General features: G+C 36.6%; 2 protein-coding genes across 45 annotated transcripts; both read right to left on the reverse strand.

Moving 5' to 3' along the window:
* Nucleotides 1–3,591: 3,591 nt before the first annotated feature.
* On the reverse strand, nt 3,592–20,978 carry LOC18435414 (pentatricopeptide repeat-containing protein At5g66520). 44 transcript variants are annotated; one of them, XM_088853950.1, is made up of 10 exons: nt 20,535–20,610; nt 20,211–20,393; nt 18,511–18,683; nt 15,636–15,740; nt 15,232–15,282; nt 8,816–8,912; nt 4,771–6,955; nt 4,366–4,446; nt 4,073–4,241; nt 3,592–3,922 (listed from the first exon to the last, which is right to left on the reverse strand). In XM_088853950.1, exon 7 carries the CDS (start codon nt 6,924–6,926, stop codon nt 4,803–4,805), a length of 2,124 nt encoding a protein of 707 aa, XP_088710076.1. In that variant the 5' UTR covers nt 6,927–6,955; nt 8,816–8,912; nt 15,232–15,282; nt 15,636–15,740; nt 18,511–18,683; nt 20,211–20,393; nt 20,535–20,610; the 3' UTR covers nt 3,592–3,922; nt 4,073–4,241; nt 4,366–4,446; nt 4,771–4,802. The 44 variants fall into 44 exon arrangements, with proteins under 44 accessions (XP_088710076.1, XP_088710048.1, XP_088710061.1 ...); XM_088853922.1 differs by having other exon boundaries at nt 4,054–4,241; nt 4,366–6,955; XM_088853935.1 differs by lacking the exons at nt 8,816–8,912; nt 15,232–15,282; nt 15,636–15,740 and adding an exon at nt 14,443–14,542 and having other exon boundaries at nt 4,054–4,241.
* On the reverse strand, nt 10,910–11,590 carry LOC110007368 (uncharacterized). Its single transcript, XM_020667963.1, has one exon. It carries the CDS (start codon nt 11,588–11,590, stop codon nt 10,910–10,912), a length of 681 nt encoding a protein of 226 aa, XP_020523622.1.
* Nucleotides 20,979–22,245: the final 1,267 nt, after the last annotated feature.

Here is a 22,245-nt window from a genome sequence, read left to right on the forward strand (position 1 = left end):
GAGAACCCAAGGGGATACATTAGAATAATATAATTACCGCTAAACATGCATAAAATATACAATTCAGAACTATGCAAAACGTCCAATGGCTTTATTCGTATTTATATAAATTTCAATATTTATATTATGTGTTGTCCAACAAACGTTATGGCATCTGTTCTCACTAACAACTTCAAAAAAATTGATTCTCTCCAAAATGGATAGGGGTATGTAATCCCCACTGATCTATCAAAAAAAACATTTGTATAGTTTTATTTAGTTTCAAAATCCACATCAGAAGACACAAGAGTATGAGCTCGGCACTTGGAAAAACTGCAAACGTGTAAAATAGCAAATAGTGCATATTTCATGGGATATTTGATCAATTTTTTTTTCAAAATTTTTTTTGGCGAGACTCTATTGTAAGGTGATAGCCCATATGAGAAAAGCAAGGTACAACAAGATGTCCTTTCAACAAAATAAAAAGTAAAAAATTCAAAGTAAAAAAATAAAAGATCAAGCTTGATGCAACATTTTAATAAAACAAATCAACTCCACTCAATGCCACCTTGTCTTTAAAATATTTCATATAAAAATTAAATCGATTGATGATGCACGTACTATCATTAGATCACTATATTATATAAGTATGGAAAATTTATTGGACTATATCTAGGACTTGAGCTATTTAACATCTTATCCATGCTTTTTTATCTAATTTCACATTGCCATTGTGCTTTTGGATACCCAATCAAATGACACATTAAAATGAGTTTTGAAATTTATCAAAATACACATAGAGTAAAACGTTATATATATCCTTAGTTCAAATGTTAGTTTTTTTTTGTTGGGTAATAGTTCAAATGTTAGTTGTATTTTGATAAATTGTAAACAATTTGCGAATTTATGACATATTTGTACATCACTGCTGGAATTTATGTTGCTTTGTGTATGTAGGAATCCTCATATAGAAAATAGAAAATTAGAAAACAGTGTCGAAAGAGAGTTTCATTGGTTTGACTTTGAAGCATGCGTAGTGCTTAGGAAATTGCTTTGCAGCTTTCCCCACGTCCGTGATTTTTTTAGTGAATATTTAAAGTGCAAGAATAAGTGGATTTAGGGAATTAATATGGTGGTGTAGAAGATATAAATCCAATAGTAGTTGAAAGAACCGATGCCGTGGCCCCGTTTGGAAGCCCTGATAGTAGGGGTGGCAATGGATCCAGACCCAACCCGGGTCTCGACGGGTAGACCTAATCCGGGACTTGACAAGTGGACTCAACCCAAGTCTGGAAATAGGTCAAAAATTAGACCCGGCAGGTTGGATCCGGGTCCAGTCCAAATCTTGGACCTAGCTAGTATTTGGATATGGTCCGTGTTTGGGTCCAGGTTCCACATTATATTTTTGGGCTCCAATTTGAGATACATTTTTGGGTCAGGTCCAATTGGGTCTAGTTGTCCGGATCTGGATATAATGACTTGGGGTTTGGGTACCGGACCGGGAACCGATCTAACCCATGGCCACCCCTACCTAATAGAATGTCTGAACTTCATCTTTACCCGCCACTAACAATATATATGAAATTGAAATTTATCGAGATACGCCTACATTTCACTATTTTTACATTTTATCCATATGTTTGATTTAATTTCAAAACATACAAGATTTTTGACTTGGAATAGTGTAGAAAAGAGTAAAATGTTAGATGCAAACACTATTTTGACGTGCATTTTGATAGATCTCGTTGGATGAAAATAGGCAAGGTTTTAAAAAACACATAAGTGACCTGCATCGTTCATTTGGAAACCGGTTTGGATTGATGGATCAACACTCTAGATTGGATAATTGGCTGGATTGGATGGATTCTCCTTTAAAATTTATCAAAAAATCACTACAATTTTTTTAAAAAAACTAATTTTTAGGCTTTTCAAAAAAATAATGGTATTGAATTATAGTTTTTCATTATTTTACAAAAAATATGTAAATCTTGATGACCTATCTCTGGTCTTGTCTGAGTGTTTGTTGTCCATTAATTTCACTTCACAGTCAATAATTCATTTTCCTTATCTCATTCGTCTAAATAGATGAATAAATATATGACGATAAAAACCCAATTTGACGCTCAAATTATTTAATGTCATCTAAATCAATTCAAAATTTATGAAGCTTGCAACTTCTTGTGACATTTTAGAATTGGGCATGATGGTATGCCCCCCTGAGAGTATATAGTCCCTTAGACTACCTATTTGGGATGATTTTTTCATTCTAAAATTTTAGGAATCATCTAAAAATCAATAGGTGATTATTATATAAAACATTGAAAATTGAATTTACTAACAATTAGGAACTTGCCAATTCTTGATATTTTATTGGATCTGGATCGACTCAATTGATTATGATTCTAAATCGACTGGTTTTAATCCAGATCATTGATTTTTAAAATATTGAAAATAGACATTCATCATTCCATATTAATTCTACACCAATATAGAGGTTTTTTGTTTCTTTCCTATCTCATAGAAAAGGATCCCATAATCCTGAACGGATCTGACCTGGGATCACACATCCCAAGTTTGTCTATGAATAGCTGATCTAATTGTATTAGTGACTGTAATTGATCTCATAGAAAAGGATCCCATAATCCTGAACGAATCTGACTTGGGATCACACATCCCAAGTTTGTCTATGAATAGCTGATCTAATTGTATTAGTGCCTATAATTGATTTCTTTTGTGTAATACTTATTAACATGGCCTTATTGGCAAGTGCTCTCATGCATTGAAACCAGTGTTCGCAAAATCGAACTGGAACAGTTAATCGAACATGAGCCCGAAAGCGGTTTAACCGGCCTAACCGGTAAATCGGCCGATTCAACCACTCTAACAAGGCAAGTTCCTGGTGGCCAAAAAAGTGTTTAAAAAATAAAAAAAATACAAAAAAGAATCTACTAAAATATAAAAAACATATAAAGAATGATTAAAATAAAACACATACAAATGAAGTTGAAAATTAATGAAAAAAATAAATTTCAACAAATCTATTTGTGTCTAAGGGTATTTTTAAAATTTTCTGAAAAAGATGAGAAAATATACAAGTGAGTATTAATGACCAAAATAATTTGTAATGTAAAGAATATTAAAAATTACATTACAAATCAAATTCCTTGTTTTTTAGAATTTATATATATATATATGTATATATGAATTTTTTTTCTTTTAAATGCCGGTTGATCACCAAAACCACCAAGGAGGTTAGCGGTAAGATCGCCCGGTTTTTCCAACAGTGATTGGAACCCATAGTTATGGACCTGAATCAATTAGGCATATATCACTGACATTAGTGGCATTTTGCAAGAAAGTGGGGTTTGATTCTAGAAGGGGTGCCTACGAATAGTGGTCCATGTCAAACTGGCATTGCCAATAGTAGAATCGGCCAAGCCTTTCAACAGTTGGGCTCTCAAATAAAGCATCCTTTAGATTCAAACTCTAAAAAAGAAGAAGATGCTCAAAGCCCGAATTAAACAAAAAATGTTGCAGAGCAGGCATAATGCATGACTGAGCAACCAATCTGAGGGCACTTAAGCCATTTTAAATATACAAGGAAACATGATATTACTGTTAAAAGCCCAAGAAATGCACTTGCATAGCTTGAAACATATAAATAAAGCATCGGTCTCAGAACCAGCCTACTAAAACAAAGATGTCAAGACAAAGATGTGGAGTTTACATAGAACAAAATAACAATGGCATGTATTAAACATCAAAGAAGGGGCAATCATTTTGTAAACAACTTTGCAAGAAAAATGAGCTGCCGTATTTTCGAGTGACCTGTCAAACTAATTCAGAATCTTTGACTATTTCACCAGCTGCCCTGAGTTCGCAAAAAAGCATTTCGTAGATGTCCACATGCTCATCCAAAGGTAACTGTTTCCAAAAATACACCCTGTGAATGCAACAAAAAAAAAGCAAATCTCAAAAAACTGGGGATCTAAAACACAACGTCCTAAATAGGGAGGCATCCAAAAAGTAATAAACTGGTAAATTTGATACATGTAACAACAAACTAGAACTCACCAAGGGCATTATCACTCACAAGAAACTGATGAGTCAAGAGAAAGAAGGATAATCTTGAGATGGTTGAGTTTGTTGAAGCGAGGTAAATTGTCCAGGCAGAAAACCAATGGAGTTGACCCGCACATTCCCAAATTTTGGCAGTGTATATAGGCCAATACTTGCACGATTTGTTGTCCCCATATTAGAGACTGCAAAAGAAATACATAACTAGATCCTGTGCTCAACAAAAACTTGTGGAATAACAACTCGAATGAAGGAAATAATGATAAATAACAAACTCTAGAAAAGGAAATAGTTAAAGATTGTGCATACATTACTTGATCCTTCAGGATTCCTGACGGATGAGTAGTTGAGGAAGCCCACTACATAGCCCTAACAGACACTCTGAGTCTCCTGCACAAATGAAAATTCTAAAGAGACACCAACTATAAGAAAATAAACCACTAGGCTTTGGGTTCACCCCATGAGCTCAAAAACATTTGAAAAGTAAGAATATTTCACTGGGAACCATTCCTATGATGGCTGGTAGAGATGATGCATAAATTCCATCTGAGTTTGTCTGACAGCGGAGATGGGGTCCGAATCATTACATTTGAGTTTTGATTAAGACATAGATTATCTCCACCAACCATCGTAGGATGACACTGGAGATGGGTCCAAATCATTCCATCTAGGACTGGGTCACTTTTGATCTCTCTCTAGCAGACAAGAAAATACCACCGGTGCAAATATCAAGCACTTTTGTGGAGTCACCAGTAGTCCCCACATGAACAAGTACCATCCTTGAAATGATGGTAACGAATATTGTCCCGAAGAAGGATTTCACGCCTCTTGATCTTGGATATTTTCTTAATGGCACTATGGCAATCTTCGCAAACCCGCAAATTCTTCATAACTTGGATTGGGGTATTATGATCACTTGTAATGAGCCCAAAAACAATGGCCAGCTTCTCACTATGGCACATGAGGAGCTGCTCCTTCTCTAGATCACTCACATCATGCAAAACCAACTCAATTTTGGGCACAAACCCCTCCTTGTCCTTGAGCTCTTGCATGAGCTCCCCCAACGATTCATGTATAACATTTGAAAGGGGGTGTGAAGTATCCCCTGTGGTAAATTTGTGAACCACACCATCCTCTGACTCTGTCCAACTACAACCTGGTGCCTTTCTTATTCCTTTGCGCCTCATCATCTCCCGAACCTTGCCCACCTCCTCCCACCTCTTCGCCTTTGCATAGATATCAGAGAGCATCACAAAATTTGCCGCATTTTCTGACTCCAATTCGAAAAGATGATATGCTGCAGTCTCTGCAATTTGTACCAAATAATCATTATGACTGTTATTAACATCATGCATCAACCTACATGCACTAAGCAAGGCCCCCCAAACACCAGCATGGTCCCCAATTTTTCCACCCATCACTGTGATGCCTTTCTGTATGAACTTGTATGCATCTTCTATGCGTCCAGCTCGACCAAGAAGGTCGACCATGCATGTATAGTGATCAGGGGTTGGTGGGATGGAATACTCTTGGCACATGAGCTCAAAATATCGATATCCATCCTCCACCAAACCCGCGTGGCTGCATGCAGTCAATACACCAATGAAGCTGACACCATCGGGCTTCAACCCTAGAGAGCTTTGTGACAACATCTCTGAGAAGAGCTGGATTGCTTCGAGGGCACGCCCATGGATGGCAAACCCCGAGATCATGGCACTATATGAAACCACATCTCTCTCTTTTAATTCTCGAAACACCTTTTGAGCCTCATCTAGGTTCCCACATTTGGCATGCATGTCTATGAGAGCAGTCATTGCACGGGCATCGAGCTGCATCCCAGTCTTACTTAAAAAATCGCCGACCCATTTAGCGAGGCCAGGAGCTCCAGACTGTGCACAAGCCGAGATTACACTTGCCATTGTAGCCTGATTAGGTCTTAATTGGTTTTGGTACCCTCCTCCCTCTTGTAACATCAGGCGGAAGAGATCTAGGGCTTCATGACTACGCCCGTTCTGAGCGTAAACAGCAATCATGGCATTCCAAGAGGGCACATCTCTCTCCACCATGTCATCAAACATGGAACGTGCAATTTTAATGTCCCCACACTTGGCGTTCCCCACAATCATGGCAGTGTAAAGAAGGATACTTCTATCTCTATGAGCCAAAGATTCAAACAAGCGACGAGCAGGTTCCATGTTCCCAACCTTAGCATACCCCATTACAATCTCAACCCTTGAATGGGCGTTTTGCTCAGGCATTTGGTGAAACAACGAAAGGGCACTTGTCAAGTCACCCGACCTCACATACCCCGCGATCATTGTATTCCAAGCTTGGATATCTTTGATAGACATCCTATCAAACAAGAGTTGCGCATCAGCCGTGTTCCCGCATGCAGCGTACATGTCAACAAGAGTGGTCTGGACAAATGTGTCTGAGTGGAGACCATGCACTATGACATGAGTGTGGAGATGTTTGCCTGTGTGCAGGGAAGCCAATCTAGCACAAGCCTTCAAGGTGGAGGACAATGTGAAGGTTAAGGGTGGAGTTGCTTGTTTTTGCATTTGAGTATATAGGAGAAGAGCTTGTTCCGCCTGTGCATGATCATGTGTTTGGGAGTATGCTCTTATCATTGCAGTCCACAAGAAAGCATTTGGGTTGGAAACACTGTCGAGGATGGAGTGCGCGTAGCCTAAGCACCTGGCTGATACAAGGGTGCGTATGAGCTTAGTGAGGAGGAAGTTGTTCTGGGATTGTCCATTTACAAGTAAATAAGCATGGATTTGCTTCAATTGTCTTTGGCAATGTCCACCTCCACATAGGCGTATTAATTCAACGAGTCGGTCCTCTTCCAACCTGCTCCACCTGCGCATTCCCCCACCGCACTATCTGCCTCTTCAAACTACAAACGGATTAGAAGACAGAATTAACGCCCATGCAACTAAACTCCTAATGACCAAAAGACTAGAACAAATACCAAAACATAAACTAATGATTCAACAAGAAGAAAATATAACACCACAGTCTAAATATACTGCTGCAGAACTCTCTATGAAAAACATGATTTGAAGTTCTAGTCCACAAGACAAATTGAGGGTGCATGATGCTGAATCATGAAGTTGCTGATTGAAACACATTTTTCTTGCTATGGAAAGAAACATCAAAACCAAGCAAATAAAAGAGAGAAAAAAGCAATTGAATGTCAGCAATGGCACAGACACATCTAATCAAACCCCACTTCCATCAGGAAACCATACCACAACTAAAATTCGCAGCAATCAAACAACTTAGTCAAATAAACATCGAAATGTAATCATTCCTAACTGAAATTACATAATCCCAAAAGGATAAAATTAATAGAAAAAGGTCCATGGACTTGCAAGCAGTTCCCCAGGGGATGAAAATTGATAAGTTAGAACATTTACCCTAGAGTGAAAAGATTCGCTTACATGAGTTGGCCCACACATATCATACACGTCTTATAAAAATATATGTGCATGGACATGTATTATATGTACACGCCCATGTATTAAACGTGAAAGTACTTATGGGCTGACAAGAAGCACTTCTGAGCCAATATAACCAAAAGATCCCAAACAAGAAAGTGAGGCAATCCGGGTATATTTTGAGAAGCAAAGAATATGCAGATCAACAGTTTTGACCAACTAAGAATGGGTTAAACTAAATGGCTTGCACATCAAAAGGAATTTTAGAAGCCCATTTTAAAGAGAAACTCAGCTGGTCCATGCTTGCTTTGCTAGGCCAATGATTTGTTTCGATGTGAACAAAAATAATTAAATAATTCATTAAACACCCCAAGTTCAACACCTGGCCACATAGTACAATGTGGTGTAATCACATACTTTAACATTAGAAGTAATCACCTTTCTTCAGGAGCTCTGGATTACGCTTAGCCGCTAGATTAGCGGTAGCTCCTATGATTAAGTGATTAATTCATAAAATCTATCATTTTCCAAATATTTTACTGGGATCGGAATGTCACATTTACATAACAAAGATTGGAGGAAATAACACTAGCTGACCCTCCAATGAAAAGGCTTCTGGCATACACTTTAACTTCAAGGAGGTTAGATTATTGCAGTCCCAAAGGCGCAAATAAAATTTGGAATTCCATTTCATTCAAGAATCATATGAACAAATCTCTCATGAACATTATAGTAGACGCATATACGGTTCAAATGGCGGTGATTTGGAGGTATTTGGACACTTATTGGTTGGCAAAAAGTTCAGTAAAAAGTAGGTGACCGTGGCTGGAATTTCTGTTGTCTGTCAACAGTGACATTCACACATTATGGACTGCAAATCCTAAAATATGAAGAATTTCAAGATAGTACAAGAAGTAAAATTATATTAGACAAACATATCTTTCATTCAAGACCGATTTGGGTCCATTTTGCCACCATTTGGTCACTAAACAATTCGATACAAAAACACCCACAAATCTTGGAAATTTGACTTCCCAATTCATTCCCCAATTTTACTACCTACTAAAGCATAAATAATGTCTTTCAAGTCAAAGTCTAATATTCAGTCAAAACCTTCTTCAACTTAACTAAATTCACAGGAAGATTTGACAAACATTTTCACAATTAACATAGGCTAACCAAGCATGGATTCTAACACTTAATTTCCAAGACTTCAGGCCTACTCTTGCACATCCATACACATGTTCCTACATTCTACTCTTCTACACCTCATGCTTGAATAAAATCAGTAATACATAGCTTCTAAATCCACCTACCTGATGAGAAACAGTTCTCCCAACTCCTTACACAGTCTCCTCAAGCTTCCACAGCGAGCTCTAACGGAGTAGTGGGTAGAGAACTTAAGAGTTTGCCCTAGAGAGAGAGAGAGAGAGAGAGTTTTAGGGAGAGAGTACACCTAACACCTCATAAAGGAGGTGTCAAATTTAAATGAAATGGGCTTGCTTTAGATGCCACGCCACTTAATGAGAGGTAAAAGTAAGAGAAAAAGATGGTGGACAGAATGTCCATTTTATAAAGATAAACCCTCAATTATTATGCAATGATATATTAACAAGGGTGCGACCATTTTTTAGGACAAACTTATTTAACAATAATATCACATTATTTATTGTTAATCAATATTTATATTAATAATATAAAATTATCAATATATTACTGGTATCTTTTAGAATTATTACTATTATTATTTTTATTTTTTATTTTTATTTTCCAGTTTTTATAAAAAAAAGTTTGGATTATTACATCATCCCCCCCTAAAAAGGGATTTTGTCCTCAAAATCGTATAGTTGATCATCACACAAATGGGGGTTTAACAATGGCACTTCTCTCCAAACAACCTACTGAGGCAAGCACACACCCACAACCATCTTATGCCTAGAAGGGTGTCCAAAATCCTAAGCATCCAAAAGAATCAAATTCGACTCTAACACACAAACACACAAGACATAGATCTGAGTCAGATACCCAAGAGTTCCCGCCCCCAGAATTCAATCATAGGTTAACACACTAAGCTATGAATCACAAGTTAAGCAATACAATACACTCAAAGTATGCCAATCAAATCTCATATTATAGGTCGAGCAATGCAATATGCTCAAAGCATGCCGACTGCCACGCATCATTGACCACACAATACACTCAAAGCAGGCCAATCAAATTTCATATCACAAGTCGGGCAATGCAATACACTCAAAGCACGCCGACTGTCACACATCATTGATCATGCAATACACTCAAAGCAGGCCAATCAAATTTCATATCACAAGTAGGGCAATGTAATTCGCTCAAAGCATGCCAACTGTCACACATCATTGACCATGCAATACACTCAAAGCAGGCCAATCAAATTTCATAGCACAAGTCGGGCAATGCAATACGCTTAAAGCATGCCCACTGTCACACATCATTGGCCATGCAAATACGGTCAAAGCATGCCAACTATCACACATAATTGGCCATGCAATACACTCAAAGCCGGCCAATCAAATTTCATATCACAAGTCGGGCAATGCAATACCCTCAAAGCATGTCAACTGTCACACATCATTGACCATGCAATACACTCAAAGCAGGTTAATCAAATTTCATATCACAAGTCAGGCAATGCAATACGCTCAAAGCATGTCGACTGTCACACATCATTGGCCATGCAATACGCTCAAAGCATGCCAACTATCACACATCATTGGCCATGCAATACACTCAAAGCAGGCCAATCAAATTTCATATCACATGTCAGGCAATGCAATACGCTCAAAGCATGCCGACTGTCACACATCATTGACCATGCCATACACTCAAAGCAGGCCAATCAAATTTCATATCACAAGTCAAGCAATGCAATACGCTCAAAGCATGCTGACTGTCACACATCATTGGTCATGCAATATGCTCAAAGCATGCCAACTATCACACATCATTGGCCATGCAATACGCTCAAAGCAGGCCAATCACAAGTTGGGCAATGCAATACTCTCAAAGCATGCCGACAGAATCACAAAATCAGGCCTTGTAATATGCTCAAAGCAAGCACCTAACTGTTATCAATTATGGTCATGTAATACGCTCAAAGCAGACTAATCAAATCTCATATCATAGTATGGCAATGCAATCAAACACATATCACTTATCATCGCATATCTCCTCATATCACATATCATACCACATCACATCACACTATCAAAATGATGCCATAACATAACAGAAAAGCAATCATGATCAAACAGAATCCTAGCATCTCATATAACAATCAAAGGGCTTACTTTGGTTCTCTGGGGTGGAACCCCTTGCCTCGTGATTTACAAGTGCAAACACTCGGCCTTGAGTCCTTGGCTTAGGCTCGGCTCCCATCACGAGGCAATTCTGATCAAGTGGCCCAGTTTGCCACACTTAAAACATGGCTTCGTCCTTAGCCAGCACTCGGGAGCCGCGTGACCGAGCTTCCCACAAGAACCACATGGCACTGGCTGCTTCTGTCTAATATCGCCCTGAAAAGTCCTCTGGGCGTTGTCATGTCTCTGATCTCCTCTCTCTTGGAAATCTCTCGAAGGCGTGGGCCTTGTCTTGTGCTGCTCCTTCCTCAGTCGGTATTCATCACAATCTCTCTCTATTTTCCTGGCCAGATCCACCAGTGGGGAAAAAGTCTTAAGATTGGCCGCCATTATTCTTCCTCGAATATCCAGCATAAGGCCCCTCTCAAACTTATTTACTTTTTGAGCCTCCATATTGATAACATGCGGCGCATATCGAGACAATTCTAAAAACTTAGCCGCATACTGCTCCACTGTTAACTTCCCTTGTTGCAATTCTATAAACTCTACTTCTTTCCTCTCCTTTACAGAATCAGGGAAGTACTTCTCATTAAAGGCCTCCAGAAAAGTGTCCCAGTTTACTTTTGTCCCTGACCGTTCCCATGATTGCTTCACTGAGCCCCACCAATGCTCAACATCTCCTTCTAACATGAAGGTTCCCAGCCTAACCTTCTGTTCCTCAGTGCATTGCAGGACTTCAAAGATCTTCTCAACCTGCATCAGTCATCTCTCGACTTTCTCTACTCCATCAAGTCCTGCAAAGGTGGGTGGCCCTAACTTCTTAAACTTCTCAACAAAACTACTATCATAAAGTCTTGGCTCAGAGGCAGTCAAAGCCGACATATTCTCCTTCATCGTCTGGGTCATGGCTCCCAAAATCTTGAAAACTTCACCGAGGGCCTCGGCATTCTCATTGTTGGAGCTCGCATTATTGGTCCGAGTCCTCGGCATCTCCGACCTAAAACAGGAACACCCAGTCACCAACCTAGCCAAAGCAATTCTAGAGACACTTCTACAACTCTCTAAGCCAAGGCTCCTATCCTGGCTGCTATGATACCATAACTGCCACGACCCCACTCCCTGCCCCTACCTTTCTCATCGGAGGGTGGCAGAGTACGGGTTCGTGATTCAGAGGTAGCGAACGCTACTCAAGTCGGAGTGGCGCGTTGCTTTAATAAATCAGTAAACCAAGCAAACAAAGAAAGTAAAGAAACTTTATAAAAAAATGCACAAGATCTAAGTAAAATAAAATTGAAACTTAGATTATTACATAAACAACTTGGAGTAATATAATTGTTCAAGGCATCGAAGGCCTAGGTACACCACATTTAACTTCAATATAGACAAAAACATGGCCCACAACCACTAAACACATACAAGCAAAAACAATCTCCTTGGCAAGTACGAGCCTTCGTCAACCGTATCGATCACCCTACCGGCTATTCTTGATCTGCAGCTTCTACTCTACCGGGATGGAAAAAGAGGAATGAACTATAAAGCCCAGTAAGAGGATCTAGTTGCTATGCATCAGTGATATATCCATCCAGGCATCATGAATAATTCTTTTGACAATAAGCAATCATAGTGGAAAACGTATTCAATTTAACAATCTTATCAATATAATCATCACGAATGGCATATCGAACATCATGACTATCATATAATCAATATAACTATCATCATTCACATTCACACATCCAATCATTAACCACTCACTCCTTAGATTCACCTATTCCTGAAATAGAAGCCCTATTCATCCGGCCAAGTCAAATCCCATTGTTTAGGACTTCTATCATCACTCAGACGAGAGTACAATGACAATGAGTGTCCTATTCGATAATGCCCTCACACTTACACACACAGTCCCCAGCATGCTTTGGGGCTTTGACAGAAATTTGCCTTGCAAGGCACGGTTTACTATTTACTTCTTATAATACACTAAATTTCGGGGGGCGCGACCCATCCATTACACTTTCCACCTAATTCCCCTCCTATCCTACAGGGACTTAACAAACATTGCCGGCCTTACTCTATTATCAAGTCACATCATACCACCACGGGTAACCCGTGCGTGGCGTCACTGAATCACTTCAATATTATCAATCACAAAAAGGGTCATGCTTGGAGCATGCCTTCAGATCACTCTTCACTTAGCATTCACACTTTAGCACTCAAGCCTTTCACATTGTCAGCACATAGAATTTCATTGCATAGCATGCATTATATGGAATTCAACACATGAATATTACATGGCACTCACTAATTAACACTCACACTCATGTCATGATACTCGTTACATAAGTATGCACATTCACTATTTAGATATCACATAACATTCACTAAATAGCATTCACATCCCTTTCATGGTATTTGCTGCATAGCATTCACATTCACCAATTGAATATCACATAACACTTACTAAATAGCATTTCATTCACTGCATAGCATTCACATTCACTAATTGAATATCATATAACATTCACTAAATAGCATTCATACTTGAGTATGCACAATTTCTGGAAAGTTCTGTCAATAGTGACCTAATCCCCATAAAATGGGCGTAGCTTTCAATATAAGGGGGTTTTCACAAAAGTCTTTACATGCAATTTTGAGTGTTCCCATAAACCTTTCAAGTGGTGGTGATTTAGAAGAAAAAGGATCTCTTTTGGTCAGTCAAAATTGGTGGCAACAATGACATCAGTTCTGAGTTTCCATAATAGCTACCCACAGTTACATATCTTCGCATTTAATCGTGCAACTCTCAAATTAGGAAGAATTTCGAAAAGTGCTCAACATGTAATTTCAAGCTTACTCATAACTCTTTAAAATGACTGTGGTTTGGAAGAAAATGGGCATCATTTGGTCGTTTAAAATCCATGAACATAGGAACATCAATTCTGCAATTTATTAAAACTCTCTACAGTGACCTATTTACATAATTGAGAGTATAGCTTCTCATTCATGAAGAATTTAAGCATGGTTTTAACATGACTATTATAGTAAACGCATATACAGTTCAAATGGCGGTGATTTGTAGGTATTTGGACACTTATTGGTTGGCAAAAAGTTCGGTAAAAAGTAGGTGACAGTGGCTGGAATTTTTGTTGTTTGTCAACAGTGACGTATTCACACACTATGGACTGTAAATCCTAAAATATGAAGAATTTCAAGATAGTACAAGAAAAAAAATTATATTAGACAAGCATATCTTTCATTCAAGACCGATTTGAGTCCATGGCCACTGAACAATTCGATACAAAAACACCCACAATTCTTGGAAATTTGACTTCCCAATTCATTCCCCAATTTTACTACCTACTAAAGCATAAATAATGTCTTTCAAGCCAAAGTCTAATATTCAGTCAAAACCTTCTTCAACTTAACTAAATTCACAGGAAGATTTGACAAACATTTTCACAATTAACAAAGGCTAACCAAGCATGGATTCTAACACTTAATTTCCAAGATTTCAAGCTTACTCTTGCACATCCATACACATGTTCCTACATTCTACTCTTCTACACCTCATGCTTGAATAAAATTAGTAATACATAGCTTCTAAATCCACCTACTTGATGAGAAATAGTGCTCCCAACTCCTCCTTACACAATCTCCTCAAGCTTCCACAGTGAGCTCTAAAGGAGTACTGAGTAAAGAACTTAAGAGTTTGCCCTAGAGAGAGAAAGAGCGTTTTAGAGAGAGAGTACACCTAACACCTCATAAAGGAGGTGTCAAATTTAAATGAAATGAGCTTGCTTAGATGCCAGGCCACTTAATGAGAGGTAAAACTAAGAGAAAAAGAAGGTGGACCGAATGTCCATTTTATAAAGATAAACCCTCAATTATTATGCAATGATATATTAACAAAGGTGCGACAATTTTTTAGGATTAACTTATTTAACAACAATATCACATTATTTATTGTTAATCAATATTTATATTAATAACATAAAATTATCAATATATTACTGGTATCTTTTAAAATTATTACTATTATTATTATTTTCCAGTTTTTATAAAAAAAATTGGATCGTTACATCTAAGGAAAATTGGCATTGACATCCTGAGCATGAAAGAAATTAAAAAATCATCAAGAAAATCAATATATGACAAAGAATAGCATAGAAAATATACAGAAATCCAAACAAATTCACTATGATCTGAAAAGCATACATGAGAGGAAAAGTACATCATACACTATTAGTGTGTTGTTCAAGGCACAGCACCAAGACATCCATTGTTTGTTCATGATGACAAAAGGTATAGATCAACTTAAGTTCTCAATGATGAACATTCACCCAATGTAAAGTTAATCTCCAGACTATAAATAAGAACATAATTTACACATCCTAGCAATGTACCTTTTATCAAACACCTGCACAGTATGCTTTCTCCATATGACAAGTCATCAACTAGCAAATCAATCAACACATAAATGAAAAAAGGAATATAACCAGCGTACTTCCATGATCATAATAGCAATAAAAGAAATGTCAAAAGGGACGAAACATTTAAAATACCTCCTCATTCACCTCAAGCCCCAGCTTAAAAATTAACCAAGTACCTAAACTAATCACCCCATGCTCTCATTTAAAAGAAAATGTTGGTCAAATAGAAAAACAAACCGAGAAAATTTATGGGCACATAAAAGTAAGAATCCAATATCTTCCTTTTCCCTTTTTATCATTGGTAGGAACCAAATTACAGTAAAAACAAAAGGGAACTGAAGCATCCATGAGAGAAGAAATGAAAAATTCTACCTTACCATATAAACAATCCACGAGATTTATGGATTTCCTGCCAGGGTACAACATCATACATGTATCTTTGAACTTGCAAGAGAATGTAATGGCCATGGCTTTTCTGGTTTCTAACACATGAATGGAGGCACATTTAAAGAAGCTTCACTAATTACAGAGAAAGTATGATGTAGTTTACATTTCAGAAATAAACAATGATGATTAATTCAGAGCATTGGTCCCCTTAAAATTCATATTAACGTGGATAGAAAAAGCAGAGAGGGTAGACAATTTATAGAGAATGACATTACAGTAAATTAATTCCACATTTCTGATGAATCTTTGACTGCAATTTTCGGTCAAGAAACACTAAATCACAAAAAATGATCAGGAAAAAATGAATAAATTCATTACATATTCATCAACTATAATCAATAAAGGCATAGTAAAATGTAAACCACAGCTAAGTTAGATGATGTTTATAGAATCAACTCCAAAAACTTCAATAGACCAAATGTCATTGATACACACTAATTCACATAAAACTGAGTGTCCAAGAAAACCCCATATTCTGCACTGTGGATCATTGGATTCGGCTTATCATTTTTCCCTTCTAAGATAGTTTATTCATGTAAAAAAAGGACGCCATTTCTTTGTTTATTTTCTTCCATTGTGGGACGTTTATGTTTGCTCTGTTTTTTTTCTCTATTTTGTGGTTATAATTCATCTGTGAACCTTCGAAAGCAATAAGCATTGCTTCCAAACAGCAGGAACAACCATATTCTTCGAGAAGCATATGAAGAAATAGCGATATTGCCAAATTTTGGTGAACACCTATACTCTTCGACAGGTGTATGAAAAATTAGCCATGTTGCCAAAATTTGGTGTGCCCAAACAGGTCTAAGAACAACAGATTGAGTCAAATACCCATTGCACATTACCACCAATTTACCATCATCAGTGAGCTAAAAATAAATATAAAAAATAATAATTTTTTGGAACCGGAAGTTTCTTATTGATATTGTTCTCTTGCAAACTTGAAAAAACAAGGGAAAAGTCCATGAAATGAACAGAGTAATATAACTAAATGCAGAGACTTGCCATTTGCCCCCATTTTTTGCTAGGCCTGTTGTCGTCAAGAGAAAGATTATACCTTTTTATTGAGGCAAATGGAATTGTTTCCGCATTCACTTTTCACAAACTTAATTGTTTTGTGGTTTGAGGTAGTTTAGCTGCCTTTCAAGGTCAGGAACCCAAGCCGTGAGAAATATGCTTAGAAATGGAATCAAAAAATGCTTAGAACATTGTAGAGTTCATCTCCTCAGTTCTTCTACAGTAGTTAATGCCCAAGATTGAGTTACTCTCTCTCTCTCTCTTAAAAATAGAGATCACAGGGTAAACAAGTTAGAGAGAGAAGACTCTTCAAACTTACCAAATCACATGAATCTAAAATTCATAAAGGAGAAATTTCAAACTTCAATAACCAGTCCACTTGTTTTCAAGCCTCCATAAACCAAGAGGAGAAGAACTTGGCTCTCTAAAACTGATGGATTTCGCCATTTGATCAGTCACTGAGTGAGAGAACTGGAAATCAGATGGAAGCTCAGAGTGAACTGGAAATTGGGTTTTCTCAGAGAGTTTAATGATTTTTCTTGCTCTCCACCTTGTGTTTTAGGGTAGATTTGGAAATAAGTAGCAAGGGTAGTTTAAATAAGGCGTCCAAATCAAGGGGCATTACAAAATCCTCAATCCGGATATAACGTTAGTAACACTCATTTTGGTAGGAGCATGGTATAGATCTTATTAATACTAAAAAAAAATTATTAAAAGGTTATGACAATTAAAGTAAGATTCACCTCTAAATTTTATCATAAAATGTATTTTTTGTGTGTAAATTTGATAGTTTGAGAATCTAATTTTACCTTTAATTATAAAATTTTGAACTTCAAAAATAATTCAAATTAAGTAGATCTATAAAACACATGAAAATCTTGAAAATATACGATCCAAATAACATATTGCAAGGTGTACTATTTTTTGGACTTGAAATATTTTATTTATTTATATTTATACATTTTGATATCAAGATGATCAATTAGAGGGTTTTTCAATATGAAAACAATCTTTTATGATGGATTTATAAAGTGCATCTCAATTCTATATTTTAGGGCCTGTTTGATAATTGGAAGCAAGTTCATGAACTGTAAATTGGAAGTTCCTCTTTGCTGAGAAGAAAGAAGTTGTTGTAAGAAGCTCTGGGTCTTTGTGTTTGATAATCTGCTGGAATGTTAAAGAAGTTCTGGGTTTCTGTGTTTGATAACCCCCTGGAATGTTAAGTAAGTTCTAAGTACCTGTGTTCGATAACATGCTGAAAGACTAAGAAGTTATGGGTATCTGTGTTGGATTAGCTGCAGAAGTAATAGGCAAGATGTAAAATGTTAAAATTGAGACCTAGATATTAATTATTTTTTTTATTAATTTTTTGAATTTTATTTTTTGGGATAAAATATAAATTGAAAGTAAAGTAATATTGCATGATAAACTTCATTGCACCTCAAAATTGAAGCAGGCTCTAGACAATGTCAAGCACGACCTCAATTCAATATTGTGTTCCAAATCACTAGTTTCCTAATCCATTAGGAGCACAAACATTGCAACTGGGACTAGTCATAGATGACGCATTTGATGAGTATAATATACCAGAAAACATAGCTTTATCACAATCTTTACAGAACAAACATAAGCGAGGTCCAGGCCTTTTACTTGTCACACATTTGGTATGTTACTATAGATTGGTTAGATTGACCACAACTTATGGGATATAACCATCACCTATGGGTTAAAATGACATGTATCTACATTCGAAATTCGCAAGTGTCATAGAACTACGAAGGGAGATACCTGATTCACAGAAACCAAAAGGCACTTCTTTAAAACTTGTTCCAAACACTAAAACACACCTTCTGCCACCCTATCACTGATTGCACTCCTATGTTTCTATTTGGGTCACCTTTAGAAGATGACTGCAACAAATGGCGGCATCGAGGAGAAGCAGTAAGGGAAATAGGACATAGCTGAAAATGGAAAACTAGCACATCATTAAAGCTCAAAAATAAGCATTACAACAAAAAAAAAGTTGGATAAAGAATAGTCAATAAAAATGTAACCAGAAATATCCGTCTACTTAATAGACAAACTTTTTTGCATTTACAATATATATAGAGCGAAACAGGTCCCACCGCAAGATACATGATCCAAGAAAGCCAGTGAACAATATAAGCTACAAGGATTCTCATAGCGTAAGCAAAATACATAAACTAGCATTCGAGATACAATATGTCAATTAATCAACACACATTCCAGTACCCTCATGAATGATAGTCATACATTTATGGGCAAGACCTGCTTTTCTTTAAAAATTTAACTTTAGAAATATATGATATGTTTAAGGGTTTTAGCACAAGGCGTAAACTAGTCTTCTCCATGTGAATCCCCAGAAGCAATGAAATACACCAGTATTGTGAATCTTAGTATTGTATTTCAACAAATTCCAACTTTCACACCCCAACCAAAATTGGAAAAGCATACAATGACCAAGACAGCCCTAAAATCAGAGAATCACTTTTTTTATCAAAACTAGTCAGATAATTACCACGTACCAATTCCATATTTTCTCTAGTTGTGCAGAAAATCCCAAAAAAAAAACCACATTCGGTAAATTTTTAAACAAAATATTTTTGCAGCAGAAGAATTGGATCCCTTTTCCTCTTTTTTTTAAAAAAACTGATGGGGTGCAGGATGGTTTAAGCATCAGCAGTCTTTTCAAAATTGGAAATGCTAAGGTAAATTTATCAATTTTCAATTCCCACATGATGCCAGAAACATGATATGAATGTCGTATCATTCCAGACCAAAGTTTGATTCAGGCAAAATTTTCATATTCCACCCTGGAGTACAAATTGTTTCACCATCGGACAGAAAACACTAACAATTTTTTTTTTAAAAAAATAGAGATCCAAATGACAATACTTAAATAGTGAAAAACAAGCAATAGAAGCAGATACAAATTATGTAAAACTAATGAGCATGTAATCCAGGCCAAAACCCAAACAATTTGCTCCAGAAATCTTCGAGACACAAATGAAATGCAGACGAGAACTAGGTGACCTTCCGATAAAATAAGCATTTCCACTACAAATGCCACAAACAAATAACCAGTATCACAGACTTGTTATGAGCAGTGGGTATTTCATAATTCAGACAAAATTTCTAATTATTTGTGCCAAGTTCCTGCTTACAAAATGGGAAAAAAAAATGGAATCTGGATGCAAACACTAATGATTTGCCTCAAGTTTTTACATGATCAAATGGATTATCCCACTTATCGGGGCACAAAGACAAAATATTCAATTCAGTCACAAAACCTACCAAACAGCCTCAAAATTCTCTCAGGGTCATATCGAAATATTATACTGGCCAAACACAGTTACAGAAACATTCAGTTAAGCATAAATCCTAACAATTTGCCTTCATTTCTCACATATTCTTGCAGAACTGATCTATCCATCGACGACAGAAGTGCTAAGATTCAGTAAACATACTCAAAGCATGACTGCAAATCATCAGGAGGAGCATTCCGGACATAATCAATCAGCGAAAAAAGCGGAGCTCCATTAGTGTGAGGTTTCTGAAGAAATCCTAGGGTTTCAGTGCACAGTGGCTTGAGTTGAGTTGAGCAAATACTTCGCTTTGGATGAAGGAGCTCGAGCCCTGATTAGGCTCTTCTGCAAAATCATCCATGGCTTCAAAATTAGGGCACAGAAAAATGGAAGAAGCCCTTTGAGTTGGGATTTTGTCGGAGTTTGAAGAGATAGAGAAGGTCGGGGATGAGAGAGAACGTAGGAGAGAGAGGCATGAGAGGGTACCTGTGCACGAGCAGAGGAGAGCAGCGAGCGGGAAAATGAGGCCTTTTCAACGGGTTTTCACGGAGGCAAATCTTTCCTTTTTCAAGTTCCGTGGTTTTTCACGGAATTTTTTTTTTTAATAAATAAAAATGCTTTTTTTTTTATTAAACACAAAAGAGGTAACATTTTTTTTTTTTGAATAAAGGTGCTTGTTTTTAGCAAGTTCTGAAAAGTAAGTCCTCTTATTAAACACGCCTTAAAACAGTATTAAATTCATAGAATTCGGCATAAATTATGTGATTAAATACTTCTATAAGTTCAACTACATATAAACTTTTTCCAATAATCAAGGTGTACATTTTGAAGATGCATTACAATATTCTGAAAATGTTTTTCTATTTTCAATTATGAAATTTAAAACTTGAAAATGGTGGTGATATGTTTATACTCTCAATCACAAAATATAGAACTTTAAACGTAGTGTGGATTGAGTATATCTGCAACTCCTTGAAAAATGGATGGTACCTAAACTACTGTTTATACTTAAAGATCCTTTTTTCATCCATACATATTCTCAAGGTTGAGATGACCGGAGCATTTTATTTTTATGTTTATTTTTTTTCTCTCCTTTTTTATCTAAAACTAGAAAAATTTATATAAGGTTGCAACCTTAAACTATAGAATTAAGGTGCACTTCTAAAACCCATTGAAAAAGAATATGGATAGGAAAAAGAATAAGATTTCGAGTCCGGAATATAGTGCATCTTGCAACATATTATCTGAACCGTCTATTTTCAGGATTTTCATGTGTTTATATATATTTGAACTATTTTTAGAGTTCAAAATTTGATAATTAGATATAAAAATAGATTTTCATGCTATCTTAAAAAAATTTTACACCAAAATTATAAAATTTTGAGTTTTTTTTTTATAAGCCAATGGGAGTTAAATCTGAGATCTCATTGAAGGCATCAGCGCTACTACCACTAAGTGCCCAGCCTAATCTCAAATGATAAAATTTGGAGGTGGTGTCTTATTTTGATTGTTTAAAGTTGTATCGTTTTATTTAAAAAGATTTTAAAACTTTGAATGGTGTAACAGCCAAATAAAAAAATAAAAATTAGCACCTCTGTCAAAATCTTATTTTTTTCTGGCACATGTAAATACATATATATTTTTATTGTATTTTTTCATATATATTTTTATTGTATTTTTGAGGTTAGTGACCAACTCGAAGATTACACGCTCATGATTGGGGTCTAAGAATATTCCGAGATAGGATTTTACTTGAAAACATGTATACCCAATGTCATTGCAGTCTTTTAACATATCACAAATCCAACTTGCCTCGATTTTATTTTCCATAAATGTAGGTTTCACTCATAGATGGTTAGAAGAATGCTAAAAAGTACAGCAATTTGAGGTCCAGATTGGAACTTTCTCTCTCTCTCTCCGACAGTTCTGCCACAGGTATAATGGAGCTGGGTATCCAAAGGTCTTGAAGTTTCTGTTTAGATTCCACCTAATTTTTTTTGGTAGTGCGTTAAAACTGAAAAAATATATGGGAACCTATAGCCGGGTATAGCCCTTAGTACATAATGACCGACCAAAATTGTGTTGCCAATTCCGATTAGTTAAAAAAAATTGTGTAGCCAACTCTGATTAGTTAAAAAAAACTTTGACGATGACAAAGATAGCCCGGTGGTAAGAATCAAACTTGAGATGCAAGGTA

Source organism: Amborella trichopoda, chromosome 12, assembly GCF_054954075.1.
Source record: "Amborella trichopoda isolate Santa Cruz 75 chromosome 12, AtrichopodaSantaCruz75HAP2 v2.0, whole genome shotgun sequence".
In the NCBI taxonomy this organism is placed as follows: domain Eukaryota; kingdom Viridiplantae; phylum Streptophyta; class Magnoliopsida; order Amborellales; family Amborellaceae; genus Amborella; species Amborella trichopoda.

Excerpts from the sequence above, each read along its gene's own strand:
- LOC18435414 (XM_088853946.1), bottom strand. The coding sequence starts at position 6,926 with ATGCGCAGGTGGAGCAGGTTGGAAGAGGACCGACTCGTTGAATTAATA.
- LOC110007368 (XM_020667963.1), bottom strand. The coding sequence starts at position 11,590 with ATGCAGGTTGAGAAGATCTTTGAAGTCCTGCAATGCACTGAGGAACAG.